Source organism: Calliphora vicina, chromosome 4, assembly GCF_958450345.1.
Source record: "Calliphora vicina chromosome 4, idCalVici1.1, whole genome shotgun sequence".
NCBI classification, from domain to species: Eukaryota; Metazoa; Arthropoda; class Insecta; order Diptera; family Calliphoridae; genus Calliphora; species Calliphora vicina.
Genome location: NC_088783.1, coordinates 7,084,594 through 7,105,148, shown reverse-complemented (window position 1 = coordinate 7,105,148; position 20,555 = coordinate 7,084,594). Strand labels below are relative to the sequence as shown.

Here is a 20,555-nt window from a genome sequence, read left to right as displayed (position 1 = left end):
TAATTTCCTATGGGTTTTCTATGGTATTGAGATCTGGCGATTGATCAGGCCAATTGAAAACACGTATCGTTGTGGATTGTAACCATTTGGTTACAACACTAGAGGTGCATTAAGGTTCATTGTCGTGCTAAAGTTTTTAAACTAGGGCCATATTTTCCTCAGCATGATTTGAAATGATTTCAGTCATATTATTTTTTATGATATGGATGTAGTTGGGGTGAAGTCTCATTATATTCTGTTCTCTCAACAACGCCTCTTTAATTGTATTTGATTGCTGTATTATTATTTGAATTTATCGCCTATAGTTTTTTGCTTCATTTAATTTTTTATTGCAGAAGTTTTAAAGATTCCATTGTTTTTCCAATGCTAAGAAGTATACCATATTCTATAAATGTATTTTTGTTGTAATTTCGCAAAAGCAGTACTCTGTACTCTCAAATATGAACAGAGTACTAGGCTTTAATGTTTAAAACCCTTGAAATTTGCTATATTTTTAAAGAAAACTTATTAAATTTGAATTTATCTTAGAAATATACATACATTTACATTTTGTAAAATGTCATGCCAGTAAAAACCGAAATTGCGGAATATAGTTTTAAAAAAGTTTCCATTCTACTGTCGTCTATATTGCACTCTATTGGCCTGAAGTCTCAAAAGATCTGATCTGCTTTCCTTTTATTGGGAATAATATATACAATTTTAAGAACTAAATTCAATTGAAGGATTTTATAAAAGCTCATACATATATTTTAAAAACTAAAAATAAAACGTTTGTTATTAAGATCTAAGTGGATCTAATTATAAATGAACGCATTTATTAATTTATCAAATATTACATTTTATGTAATTATTTTTAAAGGAACTATCTAATCTACTATCTAATTTGAAACTCACATCTTGAACGCATATAAAATAATCTAAAAATAGTACCATGTTTGTATACTACTAATGTTTACAACTCTGAGATTTGCTACAATCTGAGTGCAACCCTATAAACGTTGTGCAAATTTTGTTTATGAAAGAAAATTGCTGGGTAAAACAAACAGAGAAACAAAGAAAAAATCACGTAAAGTAAAAAAGAGGAACGAGTAAAAAGTTTTCCATTTTCAAAGAAAATTTATTTCAATCATTGACGTTTTCCATGGAAAAAAAGAGTTTGACTGCTTGAATAAATTTGTGTGTGAGTGTGAGTGTGTGAGAAAAAGGTGAACTTTGAAAAACTATTAAATGAAAAAGGAAAATGAAGAAAAAGAAAATCGAGTAAAATATTATGCGTAGTAAAATAAATTCCTTATTTTTTTTTGTTAAAAATAGAAAATGAAATTAATTAATAAATAAAGTACTTCGGAAAATTAATAAAACATTTACCAGAAAAAACAAATAAATTCAATAAAATAAGAAAAGAAATAAATGCTTTATGAAAAAGGAAAAAATTTCTAGTGGAAAAAATTAAAATGAATATAAACGAGTACAAAACAAAAAAGAAAAACATTCTCTGAAAAAAGAAGAAAATTAAAAACGAAATAATTAGTTTAAATGAATGTGAATTAAAGAATTAAAATAAAAAAAAACACACGCTACATTTTTTATAATTGAAGAATTTTTGTAACAAGAATTTTTGCAAAAAAACAAAAAAACAAAAAACTAAATGCTAGAATTAAACAATTGAAAATACTTTTAAATTAAACTTAAACACACATCAAAAAAACAGCAGCAGCAGCATAAAAATATGGATGGCTCTAATAATACAACTGGAGGTTTATCTTCGCGCAGTCTTCCCTCGCTATTTGCAATAAGCAATGGTTCCTCTATGGCTTCTAAGGATCTAGAAGGCCTAATGGCCATGAATGACAGTGCATTGTCACAACAAATCGAATTTATCTTACAAGATGCTCCCATGGAGCACGAAGATGATGATGATGACGACGATGACCACCATCATCAGCAGCAGCCACATCGTCCGGCACACAATCAGCAAGTATTATATCAACACCAAGTGACCACCAAGTCGTCCGCCAACGAAGTAGGTCATCAACTAATGGATACAGAAACCAGCAATTCTCAGGGGGCCATATCATCGACTGCAGCTGCTAAGAAAACGATAGCAGCTGCCATTTATAAATTAGATACCCCACCGAATTCAACTACACCAATAACAAGCGCTTCCGATTTAAGTCAAACCAGTCAAGACGCCGAACAGTCCATAATTGAAACAAAAATACCAACAACACAACATCATACAACTTCTACTCAACAGCAACAACAACAACAGCTGCAGCAACAACAACAGCGTCGTCCGCAACATCATTTCCTTAATGGTCGCGGTATCATTGTACGCTCCTCGGATTTACACAATTACAATTCCCTGCCCTTGTCTGCGGCCGCCTCAATGGATCATCATTCTTTGGAAACCGAAGACGACGAAGAAGATCCCGAATTGAATGATGAAAATCTGCAAGATATCGAAGAAGAGGCCAAGGCTGCTGAATTAGACGAGGATCCTCCACATTTAGATGCCACACAGATCAAAGTGGAAAATATGGAGGTGCAAACAAATGAAAATACGCCACGTTTGGCCTACACCAGTGCCGCCACTACAGTCACCACTACCGATGCCGATGGCCAGCCCACTCAATTGGTATTGCCCGCTGGTTCCATAGTGAGCACTGGCACACGCACCGTAACTGTGCCAGTTTCGGAAGCTTTAGCCCATCTTCAAAGACGTCCAGTTTTCATTAGTAATGGCGTAGCCAATGTGGGCGGCACCACTTTGGTACGTATGCCTGCGGTGTTGAGTCGTAATGGCTCGATGGCTGTATTGAATGTCGTGCAACAGCAAGTTGGTGCCAATGGCCAGACAACGCAACTAATACTACAGGCTGCCCCCATGGGAAATGGTTCCAATGGTACTGGAACTCCCATAATGGTTACAACCACTCAGCAACCACAGCAGCAGCAGCAGCTTACAACCACAACTACAGATAATACAGGGAATTCATCACAAATTTCAACCATAACTCAAACTTCCAATGCCCATCAAATGCTGGCAAATGCTTTAACGACCAATCAACAGAATCAACTTCAACAAGTACACCAACAACAGCAACAGCAACAACAACATCAAACAACTACAATAATGACTATTAACAGCGGCTCTACTACGTCCTCCTCGTCGTCGTCTCCATCAGCGTCGTCTGCAACAACAAATGCTGCCATATCAACAACAATAACAACAAGATCACCACCTCCCCGATCATCATCCGTTTCAACCCATTCAACACAACAGCATCCCATTGCATCAACTTCAGCCCAAGCTCAGGCAGCTTATACCCGCAATACAGCATCCACCTCGCCACCCTCCTCCTCTTCGTCCGCCTCACCATCGTCCACCTCCATACCGTCAGCACCAGGCACCCTAGTTGGTGGCGGCACAATATATCAGTGCATGGAGTGTGTTGAGAAATTCGACAACAAAGAACTCTTCGAAATTCATCGTTCCGGCCATGCCAACAACATGAAATGCGCCATCTGCAACATGGTTTTGAAATCATTGAAAAACTACGAGAAACACTGTCTTCGCTGCAAACCATACGAGTGTCAAATTTGCGGTCGTGTCGTTCGTTTTCGTCCCAATTTCATTAAACATATGCGCGTGCACACCGGACAACAGTCCGAACGTCATAAGTACAAGTGCGAAGTGTGTCACAAGGAATTCATGAGTTTCGAATACTTTAAGGTCCACAAAAAGATCCACAATGAAAATGTTAATCTGACGTGTGAAATATGCGGCAAACAATTTAGCGCTTTGGCATCATTGAGGGGACACTCGAAATTGCATTCAGGCGTTAAGTTGCACAAGTAAGTGAAAATTATTTTTGTTATTTTTATTTTTTCTTTTAAATTTATCAAACTGATTCTTCTTTTGAAGGTTAGAGAAATATTCTATAATATATTTTATCTGAATTTAGGCTTTTGCAAATAAAACACACAAAACAGTTTCACTTGATGTTTAACTTTTTTATTTATACAACTTTTTTTATACCCTCCACAATCAAAAGTGTTAAATGAAGGTATATATATATAAGTTTGTCATTCATTCCGTGAATAACATTGCGAAATATTTAACTGAGACCCAACAAAGTATAAACGCTTATTATTAGAGTTTATAAAAAACCGGTTTGTCGGTTAACCGAAAATTGGCCTTTTTAGAAAACCGGGTTTTCTGTTAACCGACATTATGTAGAAAACATAAAATATCCAATATATTTTTGGTTTTTAGTAGTCATGAATGGTTAATATTTAATATTAAACTATAACCCCCATTAACATGTAGTCTGGTTAGGTGCTAACTAATAGTTATACTGTCTTCAAATGGGATTGAGTATAAATATGTTATTAGATATATAATACTTGTTACAGAACGTTTTTTGTACATGATTGTACACTAAGCTAACAAAATGATAAATAAAATAAATTTTAAGAAAAAAAAAACACACTAATGAAGTCAAATTTATTGAAGGAAGGTATGTACATCAAATTCAATTTAACGTTTGGTAAAATCACCATTAAGTTTTTAATGAATCATTAGTAAGATTTAGCCTAAACTTCTAGAATTATGCGGAATTTAATTTTTCATAGTTTCATTGTGTGTAATTGATTCTGATAAAGATTTTAAGGAAACTTATCGTCCTCTACTATTTACAATCATTGTAATTATTGATATAATTTGTATAAAATGACTATAAAAAATTCATCAAAACATTAGATTTACTGATTTTAGTCCGAAATTTTAAAAACCGGTTAACCGAGTGATATAAACCGAATAAACTTGTTAACCGAAAATCAACATTTCATATTAACCGGTTCGAAAAAAACCGACATTTTGAAGAAAAACCGGTTTTTCGGTTAACATGATTATAAGCACTACTTATTATTGATTCTTATGATATTCTAAAGTCATAAGAATATTTGAGTCAAAAAAGCGTAACCACTTCATTTTAGCACAAATTAGTTCGACCTTATTTACTCTTACAAGTGTTTTGTAAGATCAAACAGTATCAAATAAAATAAAACTAAAATATTTGTTTTGAATCATCCTAAATTCTGTGATTAAAATAAGTTTTTAGTGAAAATATATCGAAAACTGCACGTATAGCTCACTTTATTCCTATTATAAAAGGTAACAATTTGTAACTACATCCATCTGATCAGCCCCCATAACAAACACTGAATAAAATATAAAATAAATAAAAATAAATATGAATATTCCAGTGTAGTTTTTGTAATTCTCATTATATTTAGTTGGAGGGTATGAATTGTTTTATTAATGAATACAATTTTTTCCTTTTTTTTCCCCACAGATGTGAAGTTTGCGGTAAAGGTTTTGGTCAACGTTACAATCTCAAGATACATGCTCGCACTCATACTGGCGATTTTCCGTTCGAATGTAAAATCTGTAAAAAGAAATTGCACACTCAATCATCGTTGCAAACACACATGCAAGTCCATCAACGTGTTCAAACGTCACAAGCAACGTCAACTATTAAGTCAACAGCCACCAGTACCACAACGAGCGGCAATACAAGTTCCAGCAGCAGTGCCAGCAGTGCTCACAATTCACCCACTTCGACCATCATCAAAATGGAGCCCCAACTAACAGCGTCCAGTCCATTGGAGAGACCCAGCACCAGTGGCAATATTCTGCTCAGTCAACACTCGATGCACGATGATTTAGATGAGAACTCGGCCATGAGCGATGGTCTCAATTCGTTGAATGGCCACCAGTATGTAACAACTAGTTGTGTCAAGAATACAATTGTCTCAGCCACCGGCGATGATTCATCCGAATCGTCGAATACATCTCAAGAACAATTGCGACAGACTAGACAGATTTTGTTGAATGGCGGCACACCGACACGAGCCATTGTGATTAATAACTATTTGCATAATAACGATAATAAAGGTGTTGATACACTGCTGTCGCAAACGTCACAGCCGCAACATCATGCTCAAGTCATACGTCATAATAATAGCAGTAGTAGTCACATAACAAGCAGCAGCAGCAGTAGTAGTGCATTGCAACAGCAATTGATGCGTAAAACTCCTATCATACATTCGACTGGTGGTGCAACATCTTTATCAAGTTCAGTATTTGCCAGTGCCATTCAACATAGAGGTAAGGGGTTATATTTTTTTTTGTATTAATAAGACTGTTTTAAAGTATACATGGATTAGTGTAGATTTAACAATGTTGGTTTGTCCGAAATACTCTATCGGATGGTATTGGACTATCTATCAGTCTGAGGGATGGGTGTTCGATTCTCACCAAATACTCAGGGTGTTTCTATAGACATCCCAAAAAGGCTTCACTGTTTATGAATAACTTACGGGCATATTCGATACATCAATACATCGGGTATCTCGAGAATTTTGTTATTGAAAATCATATAAATCGATGTACAAATGGGTTTAAAATGTAGTTAAACAATTTTTTTTTCAAAAAACTTTGTTTTTCATCAATACCAAACATTTTTTTATATTTTACATTCGGCACAGTCGAATACAGCTTTCTTAATTGTTTTATACTCAGGGGGCTAATTACCGCAGTCGAACACGATCGAAAGCGCGAGTTTTTTTTTATTTTTGGGATTCTCTTATTCGATATCCAATAAAATGTATAAAAAATTGTGCTCGATAACGAACGAGTTTTTATTTCGATTACGAGTGCGAGAATTTGCCCCCAGGAGAAGAAATTAAATTTTATAGAAAATTAATTTTGTATTTTAATTCTTTAAAGGCACTTCACCTTCACCATCGCCCTCTTCTTCATCGACATCATGTTCCTCTTCAGTTGTGGTCTCTAAATCCGGAGTACCCTTATCATTGGCCTCGGCCGCCCTGGGTTCCTCTTCGATAATACGCAGTACACGTGATCATGATGCGAGCCTCAATGGGCACCATCATCATCACCATCAAAATCACCACAATCACCACCAACGCAATAACCACCGAAATCACCACCGGCGTCGTCATCTGGCCGATATGGATGACGATGATGATGATACGAATTTACATCATCCGAGTGTCAATAATGGCCGTCACTTCGATGACGACGATGATATATTAGATGAGAAATCTTCCCCGTCCCTGGCTACGACAGCCATCAAAACCGAACCGAATTTCTATGTCTCCGGTGATAATTCCAATGAGATGTTGATCAAAGAAGAAGTCGTCTTCGATGACACCTCCGCCAATTCGCCCCACTCGCCACCCAGTTCGAAATTCGGCATGTCCAATTTCGACAACGATCTCGACCATCATGTGGACTTGTCCCATTCGCTGCCCACCTATGGGTATCTCTTGGATCAGCACTCCATACCCGACACAATACCAGCTCAATTGTATGCCGACGACGATGACTTCCGATTAGATCACAACTCTTTGGGAGCTCTGCACAATAATTCCTCATCGACCAACGATGGCGACTACATCAAGAAGGAGTGGAGCTATGGCACAAGTTCGAATTACACAATAAACGGTAAATTTGATGATGACAGCAATGCTTTATGTGATGCCGCCAATTTCATTTATAATTGATTGGAAGACATACCACCGTCACCGGTACTAGTTGATGGTTGATGATAACACGACAACAGAATCAAGGTGAAGTTAAAAGTTAATATATAATACACTACATTATTAAAATAATCATAAATAAATATTGAATCCTGGAATCATAGATGTGGTCGGAAAAAAAAGAATAATACTTTCTTTTCTTCTCTTTCACCCCACACAGATTTCTTTTATTAGCGTAAAAACAAACAAACAAACATGTGTTTTGTAACGAAACATTGAAACATGTTAAAAAAATAAAAACAAAAAACAAATGCCAACAAATTTACTAAGTATTGAAAACAAAACAAAAAAACACAAGCACATAATTGTATAATTTTAATTATTAATCTTAAAAAAGAAAGAACAAACAAACATACAAAAAAAAAATCATAAAAACCCCCTTACGGTTAAAAAAAGAAACCGAAAACAAAGGAAATCGAATCCAAACGTTTTTATTTTGGATTTTGTTTAAAGTTAAAAGAATTTTAACTCCTCCTCGCATTAAAGAACCAGAAAAGAATAAGAAGTGATGTCGCTTTCGTTAAGAAACCATAGACCTAGATTAAAACCAAACTTTTCTGGGCCTTTGTTCTACTTCTCTTTACCATAAACAAAAAAAAAACAAAACAAATAAACAAAAGAGGTTAGTTTTTTTTAAATGACTGTTTTTGTGTTTAAAACTTTTTAAACTCTTATGATTTTATGAAAAAGTAGTTGTTTAAGGATTTTTTTTATATATACATACTTACATACATATTTTTTTAATTTAATTTCGGTATTTATACAATATAAATATTAATATTATTATTATACATTTAAACAACAAATTTAATAACTACTATTATGTGTGTGTGTGTCTGTCTGTATGTGTAATTATTTAATTAATTAATTGTTTAATTTGATGTTATAATTTTGTAAGTTGTAATAAGCGTCGTAAATGTGAAATTATTAATTGATTTTAATTATTAAAACTATTTTATAAGTAACTCTACTTCCTTAACACCCCCCCCTCATTTCTTTTTCTAAAAAAGCTAAAAACTCTCAACACTGTCTCTTGTCCCCACCTAAACTAAATCTCCCATTTGTTGTTTCAAAAAAAAACAACAGCATTGATTATTTTTTTTTATGTTTAACAATTACTTTTTAAGATTTTTTTTTATTTTTAAATTTATAATTTAAAATTATATATATGCAAATGTGTGTATGTAAATGTCATAGAATTTTCAATATACTACTATATTTATACATATATGTACCATATAATACATACTTTCTTTTTTGGTGTCTTAAAATTTGAAACTTGAAAAAAGGAAAAATAAATCCAAACTGTTGTTGCCCGATGAATGCATGTTAAAATTAAATTAAATTATAAAAAATATTTAAAACAAAATCAAATCATATAAATATATATATTTTAGCGTAGTTTAAACTTAATAACAAAACGTAGGATTTTATTATTGTATAAATAATCATTGATATAAATAATAGTAACTTTATTAAAACATAAACCTAAATATAGCCAAAAAGGAAAACTTTTTTTTCAACATTTTAAAAAAAATTTACAAAAATTCCTTAAACATTTATTAAATTGCCCTTAATCCTTTAAAATTCTTTTTCATTTATAAACAACAGGGTAAGAACTCAATTTGTTTAGATCTTAAAATTCCCAGTGCAATATTTATTATTTTTTTTATTTTATATTTTACTTTTTTGCTTAGATTTTTTTTCCAAACATTTAAGAAAAAGTTTTCCTTTTTAAGTAGTTTCTTGTTTAATTTCCTTTATTTTCTATTATTATTATTTGTTTATGTTTTAAAATAGTATCGTCTTTAACTCATTAATACTTATTGAACGTATGTTTAAATACAAAAATGTGATTTTCCAAACCCAACGATTTTTTAAATATTTTTTTCTTCCCTTTAAATTTATTTTTCTTTTATCTTATTTTTTTGTTTAACAAGTGCAATCTCATTTTATCTTTAGCTTTCTTCATGTATCACTCATTTTATTTTATTTTTTTTTTAAATATCATTTATAGTATCTTTAGTATTGAAATAAAATTTTATAGAGATTTTTATAAAAAATTGTTTATTTAAATTCCCTGTTTCTTTTTGAATCATGTTCTGTTTTTAACAAGAGCTATCTTGCAACAATTCGAAATATTTACTCAAACAAAAAGTTATGTATTTAAACAATGGTATTTAAAATCCAGAAATTCTGCCCAACAAATGCAAAAAACCCAGACCTTGATTTTGTTCACCTTTTTTTCCATCAACAAATTTGTTTCAATATTTATTTGAAGATTTGATACAGCCGAATATAGCACTTTTAATTGTCGTTGTTGAAGCAGCAATGGTTGATGAGTGGCCAGTTCTTGGTCATTCGGATGCATGGAATTTAAAATCTTTTAAATTACTTGATATTTCATATCTGATCTATATTTTGAATGGCATAAATAATCCACTGGTTAAAAAATCACACTCTTTCAAATCGATCATTTTGTATCTGTTCAATTTCCATCATATAACTGTTAATATTAATTTTTGAGTTTTTTTTAAATTCGAAATATAATGGAGCGTTCGATTTTTGTTGCATATGTCGCATGGTTACCTTTTCAAAATATACCCTTAACTATTGCAAAATGTTTCCCTATAAATAATATGGAATGTTTTAGAGTGTGAGATATTCATCTTTCAAGTGCCCTACGTTGCTTAACATGGTGGCACGGATCTGTGAGGTTAAATTTTCAATGTTTTCCACATAAATTCTCTTTTTGAGAGATGATCTGGTTTATGTTGACTTTGATTGCTTGATATTTCGGCTTATTGGCATAGAAACCCCTACTAGAAAAACTCTATCGGGGTGAAAACCCACGATGTGTATGCCATTACACTTCAACTCCGCTAGAGACAAACATACCCTGAAATCGTTCATGCAGAATGACCATAGTAACGCTTGCTGTGTGGCTACACAATCATGTCCAATTCAGTGACAGAGTAATAAACAACAGATTTGCCAGAAGCCGCCAAAACAGCATGGCCGTCACAGACTGTCAACATCGAGCTCTTCTTATTTTGGGTGAGTTCATAAATGCTGTAAATTTGCATCACTGATTCCACGACCTGCAAACTTTTGCAACAGATAACTAAATGTGGCTTTGTTTGACCAAATTTGCGGCCTCACTGCCAACAATTTGCATTAAAAAACGTTTGACGTAAAGCATTGATGGCAAATATGCTTTTTGCAGTGATACAATATTACTGCATTTACTAACGCTCCCTTTTTATGTTGGCGGAGAATAACGACACACAAATTGCCGGGTTCCCAAGTCGACCAATATATTCATATATGAAGCTGAAACGCCTAAACCATCTGATTAATTGGTGAGGTATCACTTCCGCTACCATTTCAAATGTTGAGTTATAAATAAAAATACTACATCAGTATCGATAAGTTTTTTATGGTCTCCACCAGGATTTTACAAATGACATAGAACAAGAACCCTTATACGAAGCTTTACATCACACACGAATACAAAAAAACGAAAACGAGTATGCTTGCCCTTAAGAATTAATGACAAACCAGACCTACTTTGCTACTGAGCCCCTCTTATTGAATTCGAATGCAACATTTTATAAATACTTATCACTTTTAGTCAGGGCACAGAAACTGCAGTATTCAGCAGCAAAAATGTTTTGCCTTATTGCACAAAGGGTAATAAAAAGGCAAAATTTTTGCCATTAATAAAACGTTTTGCCTTTTTGGTTAACTTTTTCCGTAAAATTGCACAAAGAGTAATAAAAACGCACCTCTAGCAAATTTACTGATCATTTAATTTTATCAAAATTTCAAATTCTGAAATGGTATATCAAAATAATTTTAAATTATATTTTTAAGGAAAAGACTTCAAAAACTTTTTTGAAACCAAGTAATTCTTGAAAAAAAAAATATTTTTATGAAACATTTAAAAAAGAGTTTTCGAAGTACATATTTTCCTTAAATTAAAATATAAAATAGCAATTGGCAATAAAAACTTAAAAATTTTATCTTCTGATTTTGGATTATACGACTCAAAAATAAGTATTCGTGTGTCAATTTCACGTACTTATAGTGCAATTTAAATGATTTTCATTAATCGGGAGTCATACAGCCCAATTATGAATTTCCCTTTTTTTCCCTTTTCTCATTTTTCCTATTCAATTTCAATGAGAAAAAACTCCCGGGGAACAAACTCCCGAGGAATTTTTTATTCATAATTGGGCTGATAGTTTTCATTATTCTAATATTCGACAAAATAAGCCAGACTTTTAAAAACTCAATATTTCACTTTGTTTTGAACAAATATTTCTTTGATTAAGCTTGTTTAATTTGAGAAAATATCAAAGTAAAGTGACATTATCAGGTCACAGAATTCCATGCCGACCGAAAATGAAATTAATTCCGCATTTCGTTTCTTCAGGAAAAGTTAAACGAAAATTTCTTTCGGAATGAAATCACTTTCAGTTTTCATAATTAAAACAAAAGTAAAGTTTTTTGCACAGAAATTGATTAAAAATTTTAGAAAAACAAATAATTACAAAGAAATATCAATCTGAAACTGAAAGTGGTTTCATTCCGAAGCAAATTTTCGTTTTACTTTTTCTGGAGAAGCGAAATACGGAATTAATTCCACTTTCGATTGTAATGGAATTTTGTGAACAGGTCTGTCACATATTGTGTTATGTTTATTGTTATTACAATTATCACATAAGAGCAAATAAACATTTTGAACAAAGTATTTTGTTGAATATTAAGGACATATTTCTAAACGAATAATCCCCCGGTTATAGCGAACGAACATATTATAATGATCTCTTAAATTATAGATTCCCCTTGTTGAATATATGTATTGATAATTGGCTTCTTCCGATGACATGTCATGACATTACATTAAGCTAAGACACACACAGAGCTATTAAGCACAGACTGTGTAAGGAAAATCAGCTAGCAAAGACAATTTTTATTTAAACTTTTAAAATTATGTTAAAAATTTATTTTGTATTTATTTAATATTTTTGCTTTGCCCTTAATTTTGCCCGTCTTTAACCCAAACCAATATAATGATTGCATTTAATATAAAAAAATCTCCCTCCTCCCAAATAAAATTTATTGTTAAATAACTATAATATAAATAAATGTTTTAATTTTTAGCATGGTAGACAACATATTTATTATTAATATTAGTATTAATTACAAACAAAAAAAAAAAACAAACAAAATTATTTGCTAAAACCATAAAAAGCACGTAATTCTTTATTTTTGACAAAAATTTAGTAGAAAAATTAAATAAAAACAAACAAAATTTAATAAAATAATGAAACCTTTTAAATTTAAATGAAAACAACATAACAAATAACAAACAATTTTAGTAAAAATTTAAACATTATCGAAATGAGAAACAAAAATTACCAGTAAAGATTTAATTAAATTACATTACATCAAATAATTAGTAGTAGTGTAAAAAAACAAAGTAGTAGTCAAATATAGCAATTAAGATTTAACACAGTTTGTTTAGTAACAAACATAAAACGAGGTTTAGTACAATTTTTCAAAATTATTTAAAAATTTTTTTTTTAAATTTTCTCAAAGTTTTTTTTTTATTTTTTTTCTCCGGCGGCTTGAATTGTGTGCAGGTTGTTTAATTATTTTTTTTTTTATTTAAATAGAAATTTTATATTTTTTTTTAACATATTTACATTTAATTATTTATATATTCTTTTTTTCTTTCTTATTAATTAAAAAATTATAGAAATTACCTAGAAGCCTGTTTTATATCTCTATATTTAATAATAATTTCAATTTTAAAATCTTAACTTCTTTAATTGTTTGAAACTCTTGGGCTTCTAAGTATGTTCTATAGAAATGGAAAAATAGTTCATTTTGTTCATTAAATCATTAATAACATTTTAATTTTATCAAAACAGTTTAAAATATTAATCATTAAAATTCAACATCTTTCAATTGTGACATAACCTAATCGGTTCCGATCGCAACTATTCTTCCATTCAGCTGAACATAACATGAATGTTAGCGAAGCTTTTTAAATTTATCGGAATCAGAATTGTTTAATGCGACATTACTGCGATATGTTTGTGCCAACCACCACTGCCCTATATGATCTTTTTTGATTTAGATTTATTTGATTTTCATTTATTTGATCTCTTCATAGAATAAAAAACTATTTCAAAAGTCAGTCCTGCTGATTTGAGTGAGCGAACTAGTTCAAATGTACTAAAACACAACCATTTGTATCACCAATTACCAATTGCTTTTCACTGATTCAAAAATTTCTAATTTTATTTCAGAATTTTCTAATTATATGAACACATACACAGAATTCCATTCCTATAGAAAGTGAAATTAATTCCGTTTTTTTGCTTCTTCAGAAAAAGTAAAACGAAAATTTCTTTCGGAATGAAACCAATTTCAGTTTTCAAAGTGGAATTGTTATATCTTTGTAATTATTTGTTTTCTAAAATTCTAAATCAGTTTCTGTAGCAAAACCTTCACATTTGCTTTAATTTAAAAAACGCTATTCAAATTAAAATCCGAAATTAAGAAATTAAATATTTTTGGAATTAATAAATTGCACGGAATCTGAAGAACCTAAAATGAATTCAATCGGTATTGTAACTAGGGAATTGAAACCATTCCGAACAAAATGTGTTACAGGCTTGATATTTGTGTTTTATATGCAATTGGAAACTTCTTAAATAAAATTGCAATTAATTTTGCTTTCGACCTTCAAAGGGTTACAAATGTATTTGTAGAAAATACACATAAATCGGAAACTCGAAAAAACTTAAACAGAGAAAAAATGCTCAATATGCTTTCATATGGATTTTTTTGTTAATAAAACATTCTTTCTCACCACTTAGGTTTTTGACAGCAGACTTATCTCTTTGACAGCAGAGTTGTCGCTCTATGTATATTTCTCTATGAATGTATTCATTTGTTTTAAATCGTAGTTTAATTTGTCATCATGAGGACTAAAAGTTAGGATTAAAATAATGAACAAAAAGAAATATTTTTTTTTATAAACTAAAATGTTTAGCATAAGAAAAACAGTGACGAAAATACAACTAAAATTTTAATTCAATTGTAATCAGCTCAATTTTTTTTAGAGAAAAGGCGCATCTCATTTTCGATACAATAAATCACTTACAGCCGTATTCATGACAAAATAAACTCTGGGCAACGAGTGCTTTAGTTTCCTTACAGGTATTCACACACTGGTTGTCCCGACATTTATTTTATGTTATGAAAAAAGCATTAATATTGTTAAAAATTAGTTTCTGTAAAGTGAATTTTACGTTTTCGTTATTAAAACGAATGAAGGAAATCTATAGGTTTCAAAAGGATCGATTTGAAAGAGTGTGATGTGTTTCATAAAATTTTAAGTAGATTATTATTTCCTTATATAAACTACACCCAAACAAAAGTTATAAATTCATCAAAACCTTTTTCGGTTTCAAAACAATTTGTTTTCAAAATCGATTTTCTGATTGACATTCCTGTAAATCGAATCCGATTTTATAAGGAATTCACATGATTTGGTGTTCTGTAAATCGAATCCACATGATTTACTCGTTTTACTTTCGAGTACACAAACCTGTTTTAATGTACAAAATCGTGCGATTTGTAGAACATAAATTTTTCAATTATTCGTTTTTGAAAATCGGTCGTTTTTTAAATCAGTGATCAGGATGCACTAAGTAAGGTGAAATCAACAACACAGCTGATTTTTATTTATCTATTTTGAAAGTGCTTGTGTTTTGTCAAACTGAATTTATTTTGAAAAAATTATAAATTTTATTTTCAAAGAAAAAAAATTTTAAATAAAAAAACATGAAGAAAATTTGAATAAAAAGATTTCATAAAAGGAAATTTGGATAAAGCTCTATTAAACCGTTGTTCTTTTTCAAAAATAATTAAAATTTAACGGCCGTTTTTTAGTTAATAGGCAAAAATAAAATTTGTTTATTTTTTATTTGACAAATTCAATTTTGACAAAACCTATGCACTTGTCAGCAAGAAGTATTGTGTTTGCTGTAGAAACGCTCTCACCTTACTTATTACATCATGATCAGTGATAATACTACTTTTACAAACGTATCTAGACTTCAACCATAATTTTGTAAACTGAAAAGTTTTGAAACGAAGGAAATTTTTTGGGAAATTTTTAAATTTTTTTTTGGAAATTTTTCAATTTCTTTTCGTTTCAAATTGCAAATTGAGGATTTCCATAAGCTATTACTATTAATGTAGAGAAATTTAATGTTGAGTTTATGAATAAGTAAACTATTAGCAATTTGTTGTAGGAAGTAGAAATTCTAGTTGTATTTTGAGTCCATGTGGTGAAATGTCCAACATTTTTTTCTTATTTCAAAACATTTTCTTATAATTTTTATAATATTCTTTCAAATCTGGCAGGCTTAACATTCATCTGGCAACAATATTTTAAATATTAACAAAAAAAAAACCAAAAAACCAAAATAGACGCCACAAATTTAAGAAAATTTTAAAGAAAATCATACGCACAGATTAAGAAATAATAAAAAGGCAAGAACAAACAATAAAAAAAAGGAAAAATAGGCTGCTACGAATATTATAATTATTTTTTTTATTTTATTTTATTATTTCAATTTTATATACATATGTATTTACTTTTAAGAACTAATGAAAAGAAAAAACAAATCTCTTAAACAAATATTGTATTTATTTTAATGTAAACTACTTAAAAGAAAAACAAACAAACAAAAAATAACTGTGAAAAACCAATTTTTTTCTACTTTTACAATTTAAACAAAAATATCATTACTACTTTTATTTCCTTTTCTATTTTCTATTTTCTTATTTTATACCAAAGATACGAATTATATTCGTAGTAAAAAACTTATTTTAAGACAGAACTGTTTTATTTTTTTCTTTCTTTCTGCTTGTCTAATGAGAGAAATTAAGCGGCAGTTATTTCAATAAAATTATTTCTTAAAATTTTATTTTTTTTAATTTAATTTTTTATTTTACTTATATATTAATATAAATATTTTTAAAAACAAATATTGTGATTTAAAAACTATTTCTAATACAATACAATACAAAGAAACTCTATTGACAAAATGATAAAGATATTTTTTAAAATAAAACGACTGCGCACACATTTATTAAAACCATAAAAAAGATATATTTAAATAACAAGAAATTGTATAAAAGAAATAATTAATTAATTAATTAAAAACATGTTTTTTAAACCATATACTTACTTACTTATATTTCTTTTCTCGAATTGCACAAAGAAAAAAGTAATTAAAAATAAAAAAATAAAAAATAAAACAAGTTCAAATTATTATCATACTCTCTACACTATTCTACTGTAAACTACTCTACTCTACTCTGTCTACACTTTCTGTAAAAAATCTTTAAAATCTTATTTTTATTTTTAATTATTTTTTTTATAAATATATTTTAACTTTAATAATAAATAATATTTTATCATTTTTTTTACACTATTTATATTTTTAAATAATTTTTGTATTTATTTTATACTAAATAAAAAAAAAAAAACTAAATTATAAATAAAACATAATAATACCATAATAATAAAGAAAATTCAAAAAAAAAAAAATATTCATAATAAAAATGAAAGTATATCAATGCTAACACTATACAAAATAATTTTAATATAAACCAACAACAACAAAACATCATATGTATTTAAAACAAAATAAAACAAAACAACAAATTATATTTCTATAAATGTATGTGTAATTTAAATAAAACAAAAAAACAAAACAAAAAAAATAAAAAAAACAACCAATAAAATAATTGATAAAAATTAAAAAATTCTTTATTCTTTCTTAATTTTTTGTTTAACAAAAATATGATTTTAATTATTATTTTAATAAATTATAAACAATCTTTTTTAAAATGTACCTTATATATAAATAAATAAATAAAAAATAATAAGAATTATAATAATAATAACACAATAAAAATTAGCTTAATTTTTATGTTTATAAAAGAAATTAATAAGAAATTTTTAATGTAAACTGTAGTAGTTTTGATAAATTATTATAAAACTTTAAAAAAACACCCACAAAATTAACAATAATTCTGAGTACTGCTACAAAATAATAATAAAAAAAAACAATCAATAACTATAATATAAAACCAGTGATTTATGTTGTAATTTAAAATATTTTTTATTTTTATTATTCCTTTTTTTAATATAATTTTGATTTTTATTTGAATATTTTAATTTCTTAGGTTATAACAAAGTTTATTTTTAAATTCTCACACTTTTTTTTTAAATGTATTGAAATATATGTATGTTTATTATAAAATTTAATTATAAAACTGCAATGTTTTTTGAAATTCTCTAAATAATTTTATATAAAATCTGGGACAATTTGAAAAGTTTGGCAATTTCAGTTTAAATTAGGATTTGTTCAAGTCCCTTGATTGTTTAAATCAAAGCTCACGGTTTCATTGTCTTTTTTTACGTTACTCCTAATTATTCATTTAAAGATGATACCTTTCAAAAAAGCCAGAAACTGGGTAGACTAGGGTTAGGGTCGAACGGGACATGTGATGAAAATCGATCGATTTGAAAGGATATGGGATTTTCAGGGATTTCAATACTAAAGACATGAAATGTGATATAAATTATGAGGGATTTTCCAAAATTTTTAGCTTTTATTTTGAAACATTTGTACAATATAAATTGATTCCAAGTATTGTAATCAATGACCTTTTCCCATCTTTCTGACAACATATGGATTTCGAGTCAAAAAAAAAAAAATTCTAATCTTTTGAGGTCAAGAACGAATCAAGCCAATATAGGATAGTCTGTTCCAAAGTGAAGTGTATCCCAGAGAGAGCGTTCGAAACAAATAGTAGTCGGGCGGACGGGGCACGGTCTGAACTATAAAGCAGGTATTGCAACATGTGGTCAAGCATTGTCATGATGTAATATTACGGTTTCATGCCTGGCCGCATATTCTGGGCGTTTCGGCCAATTTTCGCTCATAATAGATAGAATCCTTTGCTTTCACAAAATACAGCGCCATACTTGGTTTTGGTGTCGATTCGGCTGATAGGCCGGGCTTCACATTATCGTAATGGATCCATTTTTCATCGCAAGTAATAAATCGGTGCTAAAAAGATTTTCTTTTCAAGGTATCTCAGCTTCAATTCCTATGGTACCCAATTTCCCTGCTTTTGCAAACATTTTAAAATTTGCTGCTTGAGTTTTACACTCCAATTCTTGGCCTGGCCGATCTTTTACTTCGGCATGTAAACCACACTAAAGAGTGATTTTTCGAGATGTAATGGAATCTCAAGAGTCTTATGAGGATTGTGTTCTCTCCAAAAACGACAATTCTGTTTGTTTACTTAACCGTCAAGCCTCATCGCTGAAGAGGATTTGAATAGACGAAGTGCTCTATAAGTTTGGCGAATAGATCGCGAATTTTGGAAATAAATTTCCACAATTCGTGGCATGGTGATTTGCAAAGTATAGAGGAATAAAAATCAAACACACTTCATTAGTATGACAGCTACTTTTACAGTTATCCCTATCGGAAGTTCTATACGTCTAAAAAAACACCCTATACATCTCATCCTTATTTGTGTTCAATTCGTTTCGATATCCATGACATGCCTGACCGCATTCGTGATGGAATAATGATTTTGAATCGAAAATGTACTAAATTCTTGCTCGAATGATATAATCTTTAATAAGAAAATTAGGATAAATTTTACTCGATATCTAATTCGGACGCAGGTTGTGTGAAACGTTAAAGTGATCGATTCTGTTCATGAACGAATTTATTTCATTGATTAATTATATTCATTCATATATGTATGTGGATGGGCAGACAGAAAATATGTTAATTTATTTTTCAAGCAAATAATTTTATTCGAATAATATTTATCGCATATTATTAAAAAAACATGTTCGATAGAATTATAAAAAAATATTATTCGAGTAATATTCATTTAATTTTAGTTAAAATTTTTATTCGGATAGTATTATTCATTTCGTTATATTCGAATAATAGTAAGCGTTTAATTATTCGAATAATATTTGTCAATTTATTTTATACGATTAATTTTATTCGTATTATTTCATTCGAATAATTAATTCTTTTTTTAATTCAAAACCATTACAAATTGGCTTAATAAAATGTATTGAATCATTAAATGTTTCTATAATTCAAATCTACAAATCAACTTTAGATACATTTCTTATATATTTTGTAATTGATTAAAACTAAAAATATTTGGGGGATTCAAACGGTCTGCTATTAGGTCGTATTGTCATAATGTCGTAAAATATTTTTTTAGTTTAAACAAATTCTTGTTGTGCTGCAAACAAAAAAAGTGTAATTTTATGACAAACCAATAAACATAGTTCTAAAAGTCTTATTAGCTTATAACTTTTTTGTTTGAAACACAACAAAAATTTATTTAAACTAAAAAAATATTTTATGACATTATGACAATACGACCTAATAGGAGACCGTTTGATTCCCCCAATTGTATTCAATTTCGATTATGTATATCTAAATTAACAATAAGTTTATAATTCAATATATGAATAAATTCGTTTATGTATTAATTTCATTACGAATTAACTCTATTCAAATAAAATTATTTGAATGATGCTTGTTTTTTGAATGATTGAAATATTGTGTATTAATTTCATTACTAATCAATTTTATTCGAAAAAGCCTTTGAAAGTTTTTTGATAATGGTTTAATGAAATAAATGGCTAATATTTTAAAGCTCAAATTGAATTAATTAATTTGAAGCTCTGGCAGTCAGTAAGGTTTTTATGTGCAAAGATTATCGGTAAATTACTACTGATAATTTTTATAGCTTCAGTTCAGACTCTAGTA

General features: G+C 29.3%; 1 protein-coding gene across 2 annotated transcripts; it reads left to right on the top strand.

Moving 5' to 3' along the window:
• The first annotated feature begins 913 nt into the window (after nt 1-913).
• LOC135957574 (uncharacterized) lies at nt 914-8,144 on the top strand. Of its 2 annotated transcripts, XR_010576409.1 has the most exons (4): nt 914-3,858; nt 5,361-6,175; nt 6,797-7,662; nt 7,796-8,144. XR_010576409.1 is itself a non-coding variant. In XM_065508349.1 (3 exons), the coding sequence occupies exons 1-3, from the start codon at nt 1,730-1,732 to the stop codon at nt 7,594-7,596; spliced, it is 3,744 nt and encodes a 1,247-aa protein (XP_065364421.1). In that variant the 5' UTR covers nt 914-1,729; the 3' UTR covers nt 7,597-8,144. The 2 variants fall into 2 exon arrangements, 1 of the variants encoding a protein (XP_065364421.1); XM_065508349.1 differs by having other exon boundaries at nt 6,797-8,144.
• Nucleotides 8,145-20,555: the final 12,411 nt, after the last annotated feature.

Coding starts and splice junctions, on each gene's coding strand:
- LOC135957574 (XM_065508349.1), top strand. CDS start 1,730: ATGGATGGCTCTAATAATACAACTGGAGGTTTATCTTCGCGCAGTCTT. Junction 3,859..5,360: donor TCAGGCGTTAAGTTGCACAA/GTAAGTGAAAAT, acceptor TTTTCCCCACAG/ATGTGAAGTTTGCGGTAAAG. Junction 6,176..6,796: donor CAGTGCCATTCAACATAGAG/GTAAGGGGTTAT, acceptor AATTCTTTAAAG/GCACTTCACCTTCACCATCG.